Source organism: Larus michahellis, chromosome 7 (assembly GCF_964199755.1).
Source record: "Larus michahellis chromosome 7, bLarMic1.1, whole genome shotgun sequence".
In the NCBI taxonomy this organism is placed as follows: Eukaryota; Metazoa; Chordata; class Aves; order Charadriiformes; family Laridae; genus Larus; species Larus michahellis.
This window is the reverse complement of record NC_133902.1, coordinates 7,109,297-7,127,582: the sequence shown is the minus strand read 5'-3', so window position 1 is coordinate 7,127,582 and position 18,286 is coordinate 7,109,297. Positions and strand designations below refer to the sequence as shown.

General features: G+C 37.9%; 1 protein-coding gene across 23 annotated transcripts in view; it reads left to right on the top strand.

The window, feature by feature from the left end:
- The window catches only part of BCAS3 (BCAS3 microtubule associated cell migration factor), a 363,020-nt gene that overhangs the window by 75,406 nt on the left and 269,328 nt on the right, over window positions 1–18,286 (top strand). For all 23 annotated transcript variants that reach the window (XM_074594820.1, XM_074594824.1, XM_074594804.1 and 20 more), the window contains one exon: window positions 8,419–8,512. In XM_074594820.1, coding sequence (XP_074450921.1) covers window positions 8,419–8,512 — 94 coding nt within the window. The remainder of the gene's footprint in view (window positions 1–8,418; window positions 8,513–18,286) is intronic.

Genomic DNA, 18,286 nt, shown 5'->3' with positions numbered 1-18,286 from the left:
TACATTGAAAGGGGATCGTTCGTATAACATCATAGGGCTTTTTTCGCAAAATTAAAATAAAAGAAAAATCAAAAGAGGATAATGGAAAAAAGAATGTGTTTTACTTAAGATCTTATGGAGTCAGGTCTTAAAATAAGTCTGACCGTTGGGGTTTGCTTTTGTTTCCTGGAAAAAAAAAAAAGACGTTTTGACTCTTTGTATACTGCCAGAAAAAAAAAAAAGAAAAATTTTGCTTCATAAATTTCTCATGAAGCCTTGTTTAATGCGGTCATTATTTCTGATGGTCATTGTCTGTGCTTTGATTCTTCTGCATAGGCCTAGGGAAAAAAAATGATATATCTTAGGTTTTTAAGTCTTGTTATGTATGATTTAGAGGTTTTATGAACTTGTCCTCTGACCTTAACAATAGTAGGGAGCTATCAAGCCTAAAGGGCACTATGGAAAAGTAGTTGTAAAAATGATAACGCTCGCCTTGTCCAAATACTGCTGCCGTAACATAAATAAGCCATCAGTTCTAGTAAAATAATTTTTGCCTTGAATCTCAAGGGAATGAGGCTTGAAGTTAGATATCCTAATTGTGTGTCTGCCATTCATATTTTTGTGATCTGAAGTTTTAAAATGCTATCAAATTAATAATTTATTTTCAGTGCTGAGACTCGCTTTCAGAATTAACATTACTTTTTTTTCCAGGGAAAACAAAATAATCATTCTTTTGCATTGTTAGATTTTTGTGGTGCAGAAGACTTTTTAACAATCTTTTCTTACCGAAATGCACACCTAGCAAAAAGAAAAGTTGATTAAAAATAAATACACTTTGTGCGTGGTCTAAATAAAGACTGGCATTCCACGCTGTCCCAGCAAAGAACCATCTAACATCAGGGGTTTCACGTGTGCTCACACTGCCCACTGAGTTTTGTCCCTTGTTCCAGCTGGATTTCCATCGCTGGGTGGAAATGTAAGTTTTTCTGCGTCCAGATCACCTGAATGGGGCCGGTTCTGATTTTGGCTGTCCTGTGAGAAACGGTGCTGTCTCGACGGCATGGCTTTGTGCGAGCTGGGGAGTCCTGGCCAGTTTTTATAGCATAATTGGTTGAAACTTCAGCATTTTAGCAAGTCTGACCTTTAAACAATGCGAGTTATCTCACTGAACTAAATGTGATTGTTCATCTACTTCAACCTAAACTCGTAGTTCAGCGTCGCGCTCATTTGAAACCTGGGTGGTTGGTTGAGCTACGTTTCTCGCTGTATTCATTTCTGAAATTATTTTGCTCTTTTGAGGCAAATCGGTTTGGAGATAGTAGTCATCCAAACAACACTATTACTGAGGCGTTGGTAATGGAGGAAGCGGTGGCTGTACAGCACTACAGCGAGTGCCTCGCACAGGGCAGGCTCAGTGTTGGTGCTGCGTGGCAGGGATTTTCTAAAATTATTGGTTCATCATCCCAATTTTCAGATTCCAGGTGGGAATGAAGAGGTCTGGGTGGGCACAAAGCAACATCTAGTGGCATTCCTGCTTCCTCCTACGATGAAGGTGCCTGGTTTGGAGATCATCGGTTCTGCTGGGTGGGGATGCCGCCGGCTGGCTGCGCCCATTGTGGGCGTCGGGCTTCTAAACTGCCTGGGAAACCTCAGGAATCAGTAATGCCTACCAAGGCTTGGCTGGGCTGAATTAGCTGTTCGAATGCCTTGTGTCCCTTTCATCGCAGATTTGTCTAGCACCATAAAAATATTTGTGTGTGCGTGCATGGTTTTCTGAGGTTGTCAGCCTAATCGTAACTGAGGGGCATTTCAGAAGCAGAAAGGAGTTATTTTCTTATCATTAGCAGACTCCAAGTGGAAAAGAAATACCTCACCTCTTTTGGGCTGATAAAGATTGCCATCTACCTCCACATCCTACCTAAGAATTTGGGTGTTATAATGAAATAAAACAATTTCCAAGTAATAAAATCGATCTTTAAGATAACATTTAGTAAAAAAAAAAAAAGGAAGAAATCTGTTTTAAAAAGAGAAAGGAAGTGAAAGAAGAGAACAGTAAATCTAAGGCAAGCAAGCATGTCCTTTTGAAGGAGAAATAGCACTTTTTTCAGTGGGGGAGCAGGCTTGGGGTTGTTTTTTTAATATAAAAAAATATATACATGAAGGCTTGCAAAGTAGTGATGCATGCGCTTGTCCATGTACTTTGAGCAGAGCAGCACAAGTTTTAAAGGTGGAGTGAGCTGCTCTGTGTATGTGTACGAACATCCAGATTTATTTGCCACTCAGACGATTAAGGAACATGTGTTGGACGTAAGCCAGAAAGAGTAACTACAGCTTTAAGTTTTCACTAATTTTTTATTATATCTGCCATTTCAAAGATATCCAGTATAAAGAACGTGAGATGGAGCTCAGTGCATTTCATGAAATGTACTGTGCTACCATGGCAGAGGCTGAAATGCTGATTTACACTGAAAAATATACAATTAGAGACCAAAGAAATCTTCTAGTGTAATCTTGCAGGATTAAATCTGTAGGGAAAATATTTTTAATAAACCTTATGAATGTAGATATTGTAGTAAGGTCTCCTACCCAGCAGTTGTTTGTATGATGGCTCTTACTTTCAAAATTGGTGGTACTTTAAGAAAATTTGAATTATGAAGTAATTAAATAAATGCAAAGGAATGTAGAATTCCTTAAGTTGGCTGTCGTGATATACTTGTAAAGGGGGTAAAAATAATTATCGAGATGCCCAAGTAACTTTGTGGGAAACCAAAATATGTTAACAAGGTTGTGTGCTTGTTTAAACTTCCTTCTAATGAAGTGTTAGCAAACTTTTCAGTTAGATGTAATGACTATTTATTTGAATCTGTTAATTAGTTGAAATGGATAAAACTAAAGCTGTACAGATGTCCTGTTTTTCAGTAATTGGAATTAAATGTGTAAGACTTCAGTGGCTTGAGTTTTAAAGAAAAATTATTTTCTTTCGACCTTTGTTTCTGTATTCTTAATTAATTCATCAACTAGGCCACCCACATGTAGTCTGCAATAATGACCTTTCTCAAAAGTCGCCAGTTTTGTGACTGAATGTAAATCTGTTAAACATCTAACATTTAGTTGACAGAGAAATATGTGGTCATTTAAAAATACAAAACTTGATTCTTAATGCTTTTGATAGAGCGATGTGATTGATGAGATAGCATTGTGTTGCTTTCACAGATCATCCAAAACACATGAAAATATTTGAGGAAATGCTTTAAAAATAACTTAGCAAAATAAGATAACATGTTGATCTTTTTATGTTTTAAAATGTGATTGGTGCTTTTTTCTGTTCCCTATTAACTTTTTATTGCATTAAAGAGGAATTTTCAGAAAAAAACTGCAGACTGCTGCAGTTTCAAAAGTTCGTTTTCATTTGGTAAGGAGTTGATAACAATTGAACCAAATGAAGATGCTTATCGGGAGCAAGAATTGTTGTGAAACTTTGGTCTAAAGCAAAAAGAAGCTGAAAGAATAAAGCATATTCAATAATAAAACTTTAACTACATACGTAATTCCACTGGTCATTATCACCAGTGCTCTGATTTATATGAACAGCTTTCACAAAGGCTAATTTGATGTTCTAATGCTCATATATTTGGCATTGATTTTCTTCACTTTTTTATATCTACGTGTATTACAGAAGAATTCTTTTAATATATAAATATAAAAAGAGCAACAGGATTCCCTCAGAGCATAATACTGTCTGCCTTACTTTTATTAAAGGAGATCTGTTTTTTGTCAAGAAGACATTTTTGTCTCAGATAAATGGTTCAGGCTGAGCGCAAGGCTGGTTTGAGTTTATGCTGGATTCTATTAAAAGGAGTGCAGTAGTTAATGCCACAGATTTATCACTTTTAGCCCTTTTCCACTGATGTTTGACCTCAGCTATAAGTTGGGGGAGGCTAATTGGGGGGGTTGGTATGGAGGGGGCTGGTTTTTGTGCATAGGAACCGGAGCGGACACTGCACTAACTTCAGCTATTTAAATCGATGGAGATCTTAATAAGTATACATGCGAAGATCTCTGTATTATAGAATATTCATATTTATAAATCTTGCCAAACCTATTTGGTTTTATGATGATGGGATTATTCTTTCTTAATTTTATTAAGAGTAGGACCTGCTTGATTAGCGTCCATTTTTATTTGCGTTACTTCCATGTTTTATTTAAAAACATGTCTCCACTGGGGTGAGTGGTGTAATTTGCCTGTAAAGATTGAAATAATTGAAGTTGTAATTACTAGTGGCTTCTGTTTGGCAGTATGGAAAATACAACGAAGGAAGAAAAATATGGCATAGGAGGAAAAAGCTTTGGCTTCAGCTATCTCTTGCCCTCAAAGCAAAACCCTCTTTTTTGATAGTAAACGTAATGATCCCTCAGGTGTTTTGTCTGCTTCTCTTCTAGAGTCAGATAAAGAGGACGGTAGGGACCTCTGCAAGGAAGATATTTGAGCATCCTTACAAACCTCGGTGACTACATAATTATAAGAGTAATGCTAAGATTTATGAATCTTTTCCAATGAGAGACTTTTCTAAGGTCTTTTACTCTCAGTGGTTAGAGGCCACTACCTTAGAGAACGAAGCCCATTTGGGATGCAAAATTCAGGATTCCTGTGGGCTCTGCGTGCCCTGTGTGTTGGGAGCTGAGCGAGCTGCTTCCTTCCAGCTTTTTGACAGCACTTGCACGCGCTATTAGGCAATTTGTACCACTGTTTTGACTTCCAAGAAAAATTTCCAACTCTGCTCTTTTCAGTGGTAAGAAACCATGCGCTGGCCGAAAGGAGCCAGTTGTGCAATGTCAGTGTTGATTTAACGTGCCATTTGTTAGCCCGCGGGTGTCGTTCTCTCCGGCACCTTTGCAGGGAGCGTCTTCCACGTCGGCCTTTGCAAGAAGTGGTTTCTAAAACTTGTGAACCTGCGTGGCGGAGGCCTTGAATTATTCTTCATGACTGTACAGCTTCGGTCTTCATCCCTGTCTGCACGAAATCTGTCTAATTTAATCTATCCAAATTTGTGTAAACCCTCTTGCACCGAGACAGTTATATCCATTTAAAGATCTCTAATACAGAAAATAGTGTAATCCATTGTAAAGCACCTTGCTGTTATATCAGCATAATTTTGTTTTCCTTAAGTTGTGTACAGTGGTGAAAATTATGCTGAGATTTTGAAACTCTGCAAGTTCTAAGTTGGTATGTGAACCAGGCTTTTGTTTTGTGGCAGGTTTGGAAGGGACATTTCCAAAGAGGCTCTTCTTTGGTTGATGATGTAGTTAAGTCAACTGCTGTAATTCCTTTGATTTTTATTATTTTCTTTTTTCCCCCCTTTCCTTTGTAGCGTTGAAATTGTAAAAGTTGATGTATGTTTTCCCCAACCGTCCACTGCAAAAGTGCGGGGGAAGGACATGACAAGTCTTGCAGTATAGCCCGAAGATTTAAATACAAGTTGGTAATTTTAAAAAAAGTATTTCTTTCCTTCTCTGTTCCACAAGGATTTATTTTTTCATGTTGATTTTAAAAAAGATTAGGAACACTTTCTTAACTTCATCTTACCTTGCACAAGCAATTGTGTTTCCGCGTGTGTGTTTCCAAAACAGGTATTTCCCCTCGGTGGCCGCCGTGGGTGGGCAGTGACCGATAGCGGATGGCAGGAGAGGAGGTGGTGTGGCACCGACACAACCTGAGTTTCAGATTCTCCACTAGCCAAGGATTTCCAGTATTTTGAGTAACGAAGGTGGTTTTGTGTTGTGTTTTGTTTTGGTTTTGTTACTTTTTTTTTTTTTCTTAGCTAATACAGGAGATGAACATATTTTAGTTTGAGTCTGAAAGCTCTGCAGGAGCCAGGCTCGCTGGCAGGGAAGGGTTTTCAGGACCCACAGGCTCACGGTGGCTTCTCTTTTTTTCTTGATTGGACTTTATGCCGATAAGTTCTTCTTCCTTGTATTTCTGTCACAAGCTTGTATAACTTGTGTAACAGCCAAAATAAGGACTGGTTTGCTATATCTGACAATCAGCTTTTACAGTGAAAAGTGAAGATTTTGGAAAAACTCCTTTAGATTAAACACAAAAGTTGTTTTTCCAGGGAGATAATTTTAAGCTGTGACTGATGAAAAAAAAACACTTTAAAATACGGGAAGAGTTAGCATAGCATACAAAGAATAGATTTGGGCTTTATTGTGTTCTTAAGTTGGTACGTCTGAGGTGTTTCAGAGTTTAATGTTGTGAAATTTTTGCTTTGTGTTGTATTTCCAGAGGAAAGATATTTAAAGGTTGTTTTACCATCCAGAGTGTTCCTTGGCTGGTGAATAGGGGTTTTTTGTTGCAGGGATGATAACAGTGCTGCATTTATCATTAGTTCAAAAAAAAAGAAAAAGCACATGCTGAATTAATCCATCCTACAGTCTGTAGAAGATGATGCATGTGAAATATGCTATAACTTTTTAGCAATGATTTAGATACTGTTGATACCTACACATTTCTAGATTAAATATTTTCGCGTAACAGATGAGATTTAAAAAAATCCTTCTATTTCTTTTGTAAAGCTGGTTTATGATGTGACTTTATCATTATCATGTATCTTCAATTCGAGTGAAATGTTTAGGATAAGACCAAGTTACCTAAAAGTGGAAGCTGTGAAAAGATGATGTGTAGGAGTTATTTAGTGCCGTTTATACAGGCTGAGAAAAGAACAGTGTTTCTTTGAAAAGCTCTTAGGAAGATCTCCAGACCCTTTGGTTAGTGGTTCTGGAATAAGCACGAAATGCTGACAACGGAAAGCAAAACCATAATTGTGCTTATGTGACAGTGCCAAGTAATTTGAACATTTAAAGTCAGTCAGGCGCAGGCCTCTTCATCCATATTACGTGACTTTTTTAAACATTTAAAGATGATTTCTCTTTTTGAAGCATAAAAATATCTTCAAATTATTCTGATATCTGTTAGGAATAGGAAGTATTAAAAACCTTTCAGATTATTTTGGAAGCAGCAGACAAATTATTCTGAACTCAAAATGGGAAATTTTGCACTATTTTATTAAGAAGGTGGTTTTTGCTTACCACAGAGATGCTTTTATTAAGTGCTTTTCTGACAATCTTTCTCATTGCTTTACCTAATTTAGTCTTTAACATGATGTAACCATGGAATAAAATACTCTTTCAGCTCTTGCATATGTTTTGTCCACACATCTTTTCTCTTCTATAAATCTAAGAGTATCTTTTCCTATTGATCCCATTAGGCACTGGTAGCGCTGTGTCCTTTTGGAGGTCCTTTTGGATGTTTTCACAGTCAGCTCTAGTTTGGACTGGCCCAAGGAGTTTTATCAGCTTCACATAGTCTTTTGTTTGAAAACCAAAAGCTCATCCTTTGTCCCTTTCTTCAGAAGATGTTGCGCAACACAGATCTCAGTCCAGATATTTCCTTTTCCTCTTAATTTCCCTCTGTTGTGGAAACTCTCTCCTACCTTTGAATTGCTCTTTTGTTCACAAGAAGGTGTTTTACTACAGTGTGACTTTTTTTTTTTAGGGGGCTTGGATTAACAGCCTTTGTAATACTGTTCTTCAATGTCCACTGAGGCAATTTCAAGGTGGAGAAAATTCTTGTTAGCTGCGTATTTTGTAATACAGCTGCTTTCATACACACTCCTGGTCCTTAGCACTTCTTGCGTCGTTTGGAGATTGGATACCTGAGGTCCATCACCACTAATTAGCAGGATGCAAGCTGCAGTGTTTTACCTATGTAACTGGTGGAAGGGAAACCCACTGTCTTTTTAACTGGGTTTTTGGTCCGTTTTTCCACTTGTTTGCTATGTATACTTTGATTCCTCCCAAAGAAAGTACTGATTTATGTAATGGTTAAATATTCCCGTTTCTTTGAAAAACTCTATGCTACCTCTCATTTTTCTTTCTATTATGCGATCAGGGTTTTTTTTGGTTAGTGCTTAGAGAAAATAATTTTTTGTTTACACTTAAAAGCGTATGCTCTTCGGTGTATTTACACGGAGCCTCCAACTGCAGGCTGCTGCCGGCTCTGGTGGGATGAGCGCTCCTGTCTCACGTTTCTGGCTGCATACAGACTTCTTTTGTAATAATCTTCGGTGCAGCCATTAATACTTCATGTAGCAAAACTGTTACATTTACATTTTGCCCTATTTGAATAGGATAAATAAATAGGGAATGCAGGTATAAAGTGCCTAATCCGTTCTGGTTAATAATAGGTGATTTGAGCATGTCTCGTGTCTCCTTATCTGAAAAAATTACAAAGATTGTTTGTGTTTAGTTCACATGTGGTTATATTTCTAAATCGTACCACTGTACATCTTATAAAACAATTCCTGTATGAGTAAATTGGTATTTTCTTTTCGGTGTATTTTTATTTCCTAACCTCCCTTTGTCTCCATTGACGCCATGCAGGTGCTCGTCAGCGAGGACTCTGACAGCGATGGTATTGTGGCCCACTTCCCTGCACACGAGAAGCCGATTTGCTGCATGGCTTTCAACCCCAGTGGTAAGTTATTTCACTTGTTTTAATGTGATAGCTGTAAACAAGATGAAGGCAGTAAAATATCGTAGGTGTGTGCTCCATTGCTTTGGAGGAATCGCAAATACCACTGTGATCCATGAAATACCTCCTCACTGCTACGAGGGCTTGTGGCCTGCTCTGTTGAGTGTTGGATGTGTCATACGCTGGTTAATTTGTCTTTTCCTAGAAATTTCGAACTTAAGTGACTGTTATAGTATACGTGAAAAGAATCGGTCTACCAATTCAGGTATAGCTGAAGTACTAAGGAATTCTTTTCTTTTGGGTATCCAGATGTTCTGATATGCAGGTCTCCAGAGGATCAGCACATGTAGTAAATTGTACCCCTCCATAAATACGAAAATAAAGTGAGTTATTTCACTGGCACTGTTTTTTAAAGTAACTTAGACTGCTATTGTGTGTTTTGTTGATGAGGAGCTTCCAATTCTACCCTCTCTCCTGAGTGAAATCAACTATAATCTGAAAATACTTTTAAGAAACTCCTCAAAAGTACCCGTTACTCTCTTTCCTCTTTATGAATGAACAATGACTGCGGGCAGCAGAGATTACTACAAATCTTCTCTGTTAGTACATCTTATTCCTTTGACAATTAACGTGTTTATTATCCTATCTATAGACAGCAAAAAAATATATTTGGTTGATTGCACTAGTAGGTGAAATGGCCAGTAAATCAACAGTCTCCGCTTGCCTAAATAAATGGTTTCTAAACTGTAGCAAATGCCATGAGGATCTTGAGGACAAAGTCACATTTGAAAGAATAAAACTAAATGTCTGTCATCTATGTTTTCACTCTTAGTGACCAGTTGGTCTTATTCGGACATCCCATCTGTTATGTCAGAACTCTTTAATAGCGGTGTGCGGTTCACAGCATTTTTACTGTCAGCTTTTGACATAAAAACTGTATTCTCATCTGGCTGAATTTTCTTCTGATATGTCAATTTTATTTTTTTTTTTGTGGAACTCTGTGCATTTAACTGAGAATCAACTATGCCAGTTCCAGGACAGTCATATTTTTGCTTCATACTTTGGTAGAAAGGTAGTACCTGGAGTTGAGCAATGCTAACTAAGTGAAATACAGATGCTTAAATTAGAATGCTTTATAGATATTAATTGAACGCCTCCTTAAGACAATTTCAATGATTGTATAAATTTAAGGAAAACAGAATGTTTATGCAAAAGCAAATTAACTTGTTACTTTTTTTAATTGAAGGATATATTTGCATATTGATGGGTTACTTATATTACAATCCGGTTCTTTTGGTTTGCTCAAGTACTGAAATTGCAATCCTTTGTATTCGATGTAGCAGGCTGTTACCTCGGATCTAATGGTACAATAAGATACTTAATGGTAAAACGCTTTTTCTAATTGATGTTAGTTTTGACTGATTGCAAATTACGTATGTTATGAGAGGTCTGCAGGAGGGATGATTCACAGGAAGGTATTGAATCGTACCTTGTGTTCTGGGTACGGCAGTAGCAAACAGGTTGAAAACGCTTCCCTCCGCTGCGACAGTATGAAAGCAGCACTTAAGGCAGGATTCTCTATTCTTTCTTTAACATCAAGGCAGAATTTCGTTTGAAGCCAGTGTTGTAAGTGACATCATCTTAATCCATTATCTAGTGCTGTATTGCCAAACAAGCTGATCTCATTACAAAGCAGAACAAAACAAGAGGTGGCTTTTGATACCGTCTTCATCTACTGGCGGGTTGAAGTGAAAAACCACTTTTACTCATCATTTCAAGCAGGGTCTGCGATGCTGCGCTAGAACATAGCGACTACAAACTTCTGCTGTACAGGGAATCAAGGAACACAGATCTGTTTCAGTTAACGATTTTATTCTGTATGGCTGATCAAATAGATTAATTCAGTCATGTCTCATCCCAAGGGCCCATGAGCTCCGCAGGTATTCAGGTCTGTAGAAACTTACAGGATTGCGTTTGAAAAAAAACCCTAAAACAAAGCCACCACTGACACTGGAAACCACCAAATGTCACTGGATACAGCGGACAGATAGATACGATTTTTGTGTAGTAAAGCAGTAGAACAGTGCCGCAGCCACTTTAAGCTGTGTTTTAAAGGTATCGCTTCCCAGTAAGATACATCCTTTGGGTTTCTGCTGGTTTATGTTTTCATACTGAACAAGGAGCTTGCCGGGGATAAGTTAATTGTGGTACGGAATTTACAGGTATCATTGTGAGAGTAGCTCCTGGGAAGGGGTAATATATTGCTTTATTGTAGGATTATCAGAAAACAATTCAATGGGGAGGAGACTTACTAATGTCAGCAAATTGCAGTCATATTTTTCCCTAATCTTTCTTTTTGAAATCAAGAAGAAATTCTTTACCGCATTTAATGTGTCCAAGATATGTTAAATTATCATGGGCCTGATTGAAAGCCAGTTGCTGACAACGGCAGGGCTCTTGCTGATGGGGAGGGAGTCTTTTTTTGTGGGTTTTTTGTTTGTTTGTTTGTCTTTGGTTATGAGGCTTCAGGGGTTGTTTTTTCTTCCCAGCAAGGTAACTAACCTGTGTTAGCATTTCATTCTGCTGTGTAGACATTTCTATAGTGACTTTTGCTGGCATTAGATCTACCTTTTGTTTAAATTTAAGGCAAATCTATTGATTTTTTTTCTTTTCTGTTTTGAGTTATTTAAAGAAAGAAGAAACTTGGTATACAGTTAGCTTTTTTTTTTTTTTGGGGTATTAGATCTGTGGCTACTCTGAAAATCTGGTTGAATAATAAAATAACAAACTTGAAATAGCATTTCCGAGTATACTTACGGGGCACCATAGTTTGGTTTTGTTTTTTTTTTTAATGCTGCCCAGCATGTCCCTGTATACCTCTTACAGACCCTTACGTTCATAAAATCTTGCTTCTGGGTCCGTTGATCTTAGGGAGACTGTAAAAGTCTCAGTCTAAGACATACAGCAAATCATGTTTAACATTAGAAAGAAAAAAAAACACAACAAAATCATACAGGAGAAAAACTGCAGTTCCTGGTAGTTTAGGTTTTCTCTGTGTTTTTTTTCTGGGTACATCAAATTTTAGTTTTCAAAAAAAGTTGTGACGGTTTCCTATGGGGAGTGGGTTACTGTGTTTTTTTTGGGGGGTGGAGGGGAGGGAAGGAGAGCGTTTGTTCTACAGCTGAAAATTTGTGGCCAGGCATCTCATCCACAAAATCCCTTAGTCCTATGGAATTTCTAAAAGCTGGTTCCCTGCGTATGTTGTTATTGCCCTCTCTGCTTAACGTTTTTCATTTTAATAGGTAAGATATGTAGTAGTTCAATAAAAGTGAAAAAGAACTGGTCCTCCTTTGCCATTTGCTGCTGATTGAATCTTTGGGAAACAGACGTGAAATGCAAACTTGGTCCTTATTCTGGTGGTAAAAATAAAAGTTATGATGTGAGCCTCCTTAATCCCTTCTCTTTGCCTGTTGTGTTGTCAGCTTTGGTGACAGTGTTTCTTCTGGCCGCTGAGCACGCTTCCTATATAACATTCTTGCTCTCTTTTTGGAAGTGTGTTTAAATCCGATTCCAAGTTTCAAGTTCAGGTGACTTGGCACTGTTACTTGTTTTCTTTTTTCTATTTTAATTGCTAGAATATAAGTATTTCACATATCCTTTTCTTCTGGAGGAACTGACACAGTTTTTCTGTACGCTTTATTATATATCAAAATCATGATTTATTTATATAATGCCATATATGCCAGTAGTTGGTTTTGTGACTTACATGAAGATAAGACCCCTCTTCTGAAGCACTTGTGTTTTGATAGTATTTTTTTTAACACGTACATCCAATATTGAAGAAATTAAATGTTATAGTAATAATTCAGCATTGCCAAGTACCATGGAAGAGACGCTGTGTACTAACAGCAAAAAGGGATCTGACTTTGCAGTATATTCGCTTAAGAAGCATTGCGTACACATGGTATTTATTTATTTTTTACCACAACCCCTTCCCACGGAGTGATGCTTGCACCGCAGCGTGTGGCGAGGATGCTGGCGTGTCGGAGCAGGGCGCTGTGGGGCCCCGGCGCAGGTGATGACCAGCAACGGGCTCCTGCCAGCGGGAGCAGTCGTGCAGCTTGGGAACGGCCAACAAGCCGGGTGAATTTTGCGGGGAGCTGTGGCTCAGGAGAGTTGGGCGCTGCAGATACACAGAGTCTTTGAATGGCAATCACTGAATATCTTTTGATTAAAACACTTATTTCGCAGTTGATTGGGAGAATAATATTTCTTCAGCTTAGTGGAGAAGGGTCCACTAAGAAGCAAGTCCCATCTCTTGGGCGTACAGAAAGCTTTGCGAGGGAAACAAGCTGCATTCTGAGTATATTTAGCTGCTATTTGAACACCCGTCTGGTCGTCTCTGCGAAGCAGCTGCTGCAGCAGAGTGAAGAGCACCATGGCTGGTCTCTCGTTTCTGAACAAAGGCAGCAGCTTCAAACCTTTAGGAAGACTTTAAGCCTTTTATTAAAACTTTTCAAGAGGAGAATAAATAATACAAGGAAGTGAAGTAATATTAATAGGCTGGGGACTTTATTAATGTACCTCTGGCATGTATATTGATGTAGTGGAAACAAGAGGCTTATACTTACAAGGAGACTCTAAGAACAGTTACTTTAATTCACTTACTAAATGAAAATCACATTAAGCTTTTGTGTGCATCCTTTTACTTAGTGTTAACATTGCCTTGATTTATTTTAGCTTGAATATTCAGTTTTGGATGAATTAAAGGCCAACTTACTATGGACAGAGTGTCCAGACAAAAATTTAGTGCTGTTTACTAATTCACGTTAGGTAATTTAAATTATTTTTTCAGGCTGCATCTGTGTAGATATGTTCCCAAACCTACACACTGTATTTTTCCTGGTTTTTGTTGGGGCTCTTTGTTTTGTTGTTTGGTTTGGTTTTTTTTGAAGGAAATCTTGATACCTTTAGATTGGGTCCAGGAATGGGGCCTTTACAATCAGTACACCTTGGCCACACAAAAATCATCTAGGATAGGATGTTGTTAGCTGTGCTGAGCTGCAGATAATGTCACCTGCCTGATTTCCTTTTTTTTGATGAACATACGAACTTTGTTACTGTGGTGTACAGGACAGCATAGCCCTCCACCGGTTCTTGGAATGGTGACTGGGCCTTTTCCATGCTAAAAATGTAAGATATTTAGGACTGTCAGTTATGTACGACCACTAACAATTGTACAACCAGTAACAATTTTTTGTTAATATAATGTAAACTGCAGTATTGACACTAAAGTCTGTATTTATTATGGTTCAATTTTTACCATAATTAAAATGTAGACAGGATAAAAAAAAAAAGTTGTAAATATTTTCTTGGTCATTAAGATGTCTTTCTGTCAGTGCAACGTTATGCAAGAATTTGTCATTAGGAAGCTTTAAGCTTTAATATGTATATAATATTTATATATATTTGTATTTTTTTATGTTTTAGACATACCTATATATATTTTCACATATATATATATATATAAAAAATAGGTAGAAACCATTTGCAGAATGCCATAGTCGTCATAGCATTGCAGAAGAATCCTGTCTGCTACACAATGTAAATCGACAAGAGCTTATTATGTAAACTTTGGATGAAGGTGCCCTGGACTAAATTTTGGATGTTCACAAAAGTAAGGAATACACCATGGGGGGGTTACTTAATTTAAGATGTTTACAGAAAAACCTCCAAGCTTTTAACGCGTTGATGATAGTCTGCCAGGAATTGTAAGTGTACGCAGGGTCTGAAATGGGGAGAGGGAAGGAAAGGGATTAAATGTTACCAATTAGAATCAGTTGCTCAACGGTAAACTGGATTAGTCTAAACTGGAGAGTGTCTAGACTGGAGACTGAAGGAACCATACAAACATCCTCCTTTTTCATTATGTTGTGTTATTAGACGCTGTGATTGAGAAAGGAGGAAAAAACCTCACCAATTCTGATGTCAGCCGTAGTCCATTAAAACTAATTCACTTTGTTCCCTCTCCCATCGTAGACGTAGAGATGATTGCTAGTCCCTCCTTACAGGCAATAAATACGCTGGGCTGCACAGAGCTCTGGCATGGTCTGGGATGGAAATTTCTGTATACGCTTCATTCAAATGTTTTGGTTTATTGCTGTTCCTTTTAATATTAGTCCAAAGTATTCACTGTTTTACTTTCATGTAAGGTCTTGGGACTGGAGCAAAGTTGTGGATGCAGATACCCCGAGCTGTGACGGTGGTGAGGAGTGAGGCTTCGGGCTCAGTTGGGAGCCATTGGGTCTGCTTCCAATTTTTTAATTTTTTTTTTTGGTAAGACACTTCAATATAAAGCTCTAAGGGTATATGTTATTTGGAAGATGGTTTTCCACGTGTTTAAAAGAAATTGTTATTGATTTTTATTTCTATTTTTTAATGAAAATATGCCCCCACACATAAAGGAAACAAAGGGTTTAGTTTTGGAGGGCTGTGCAGTGATTTTTCTTGTCTTTTCACTACCAAAAAGGAGAAGGGGAGGATCATTACATATTTGAAAAATGAAACAACATTCTGTATTTTTTTGCAAAATATAATTATCTGTATTTCCCTCCATACCCAAGGAATATATTCCAAAATAAATTGGAAATTCTGGCTTTCTTACTATCCTAATTTTTAATCATCTGATTCTTTATTTGTATCTACAGTTTTTAAAAGATGTGGCCTCTTTTCCCCTTTCTTCCGAGTATGTTCAGGATCCTGATTCTCTACTAATGAGTATTTGTAATCCTATGCATTCTGGAAAGGTATTTTCATTGATTGTTAAAAAGATATATTAAAAAAAATAATACTTTTGGTTTTATATCTGAGTTAGTTTTGGGAAGTCCGTAGAATAGCGTACGCTTTATGTTTCCTCTGTGTCTAATTCTTTCGTGTGATTTTGTAATCATAGTTTCTAAAACATTAATCATCTGGTCACTGGATATATTTAAATGGGCTCTGGGCTGAACACACATACAAACATGTATTGTACATACACAAAAAAATTCTGTTCCTCTTGTGTGTGAAGAAGATTATGGAAAAACCTGTACAAATGCTGTCCATCGCTGGTGCGTGCTCTAATGAGAAACCGCCAGCAAAATAGTTAGCCGTTGCTGGCAGATTGCATCTCAAAGGCAAAGTTAAAAATACAGTAAAATTTACATGACGGAATAACGCTGCGAAATGAACTCAAAAGCAAATAGTGCTTGGCGGAGTGGCTGGCGTGCGAGCTGTGGTCTATGGCTTCTATTCATAGACGTGAAATTAAAGGATGCCGTTAAACGCAGTTGTGAAACGTCCAGTCCAACAGCTGCATCGAGTTTGTTTTTCAATTTCTCATTGCCTTTCTTGTTTATTAGCTGTGACTCTGAGGTCAGAATTAAAACAAATATTTTAATGGCAGCATTTATGATGTTGGCAGGGAGCGGCGGGGCTGAGCCCCGCGCTGGGCAGGACGCGCTCTGGGTGGCGGGAGGTGGCCCCAGTGGCCTCCCAACGCCGGCGCGAGGGGTGAGAATTTCCAACGTACAGCGGCTGTAAATCACGCGGAGACGCATCCCGGAATCAGCCTTTTAGCTCTTTGAGCAAACTGCACACGCTTAAAGGATCTGGGTTTTAGGAGGCCAGAAGGGAGGATCCTGTTATAAATTTTTAACATGGTAAAACCCATCAGAATTCCTCTCCTCGTTCTGACAGATCTAAGGTATAAAGGCCTTTGTGAACTGTGATAATTAAAACCAACTTGTGTGTAATTATACACATCTATTCCTACTATAGAAATTGTTATACATGCTTTTAAGAGTAATTTTAGAGTCCATGGAGCTGTAGTTTTATTTTAGTAAATTGTCTTTTAGTTCACCACATTTAAAAGCAAATTATAGACATTTTATTTGCACTAAAGCTGAATATTAGTTACTAAATACATTGTTGTCCACACTTGTGCAAGTTCTCCAAAGCCACAGATAATAGAATAAAAATAGAATCTGTAAGGAAGGAAATAAGATCAGTGTTTCAGAAATCAGTTCCAGAGAGATAGGTTTTTACCTTAGATTTACCATTTCTATTAGCCAAATTTCATGATAAGCTGTAAGTTTCCCCTCCACCCTTTTAGGAAAACAGCAAATTTTATAGACAGGCCAAGCTCAATTACGTTTTATAAACAGTGAAGCTAAAAGTATCTTTTTTTTTAAATTATTATTTTAACTTTTTATTTAAATGTGGAATGTATGTGTTTTTAACAAATAGCCATTTCTTACTAGTATTTCAAAGAAGGTAAAAAGTAAACCATGTGCATTTTGAAAGTTACGTAGCTCAAAGGTTTAATACCGATTACACAGCGAGAGAGAAGTTAACAGCATTTCTGGTCACCTTCCTGCTAATGCGAAGACTGTAAATGATTCTGGGCTGTTCAATGTGACAAGAAACAGTTGGTTCAGGCTTCGAATCTAGACCAGCTGCTCATCTCGCTACAGCCAATGTCATCAACCCGCCTGGAAATAACCAAACCCCCTGGTTTTTAAATCTGGCTGTACCTCTATTTTTATTTTTTAAGGCAAAAATACTTTGCCTATGGTAGTATCTTTTTGTCTACAAAACGTGGCTCATGTGGGACAGAATTTTTGAGAAGAGTAGCTGAAAAAGGAACTTCCTTCTCGGTATTTGGAGTCCGTGTCATAGCTGACACATGGATTCTGTTTATTTGGTATGGTTTAGGGTCATAAAATTGGGATTTTCTAGGATTTATAGAAATATGAAGCACAAAGAGGAATATTCTTTTTTAGCTTAACTTGAGTTATTGATTGGACTAGATCTGACACAACAAATAACTGTGCATTTTACCCAAAGGCTGCCTTTTCCGAGAGACGCTGATGGAGAAAAGGAAGTTGAATTGGTGTCTCAAGGCGTAACTAATAAATCACAATTTTTACTTTCCATGTTTGAGACTTTGATTCCAATAAAAACAGTGAAGATATTGATACAATCAAATTTTTAAATGCAAATTATGTGTTTTGTGATGGTAGAACTTCTGTCTGTTTGCCTAAGAAAGCACTTCCAAGTTAAGGAGATTCTTATCACCGATACCTAGATGTTCTCCAACACTCAAGTTTTTAGCTAACAAACATGTGACCAAACGTATCTGGTTTCTTTTCTTTTCTTGTCTAGGAGAATATTTTATAATCAATTGTAGGTATTCCAATTTCCAATGAAAACAAAATTTACTCTGTGTCGAAAATATTGATCGTTGCACAGGTTAATCATGGTTTTTGGCAAGCTTTCCATATGATATATGGATGATAGCTGCGGTTTATAGGTTAAATTTTAGATGGTTGGTGACAGTTTTAATGAACACTTTAAAGTCATATTCATTTTATTGTCTCTAACATAATTTCATTCTGTGCAATTCACTAGTTAATGGATAGTCTGTTCATTTATCTACTGCACGGGTCAATAAGTTTCTTTCCCCCCTCGCTGTAGGGGGGCGGAAGGGCCGGATCCTCTCCAGCCTGCACAGGAAGGTTGGGTTTGTAGCGCTGGCTCTGCCCGGCATCGCCCGGTGGGATCCCCGGGTTAACAGCAGCCCCGCAAATGTGGGGTGCTGCAGGGCCTGTGGGTATGTGCCGCCTTCCCTCCCACGCAATGCTGACTTTTTTTTCCTCCTCTCTTTTCCTCTCTTTTCTCCTCTCTCTTTTCCCTCTCTCTTTCCTCCTCTCTCTTCCTCCTTCCCACCAAATATCT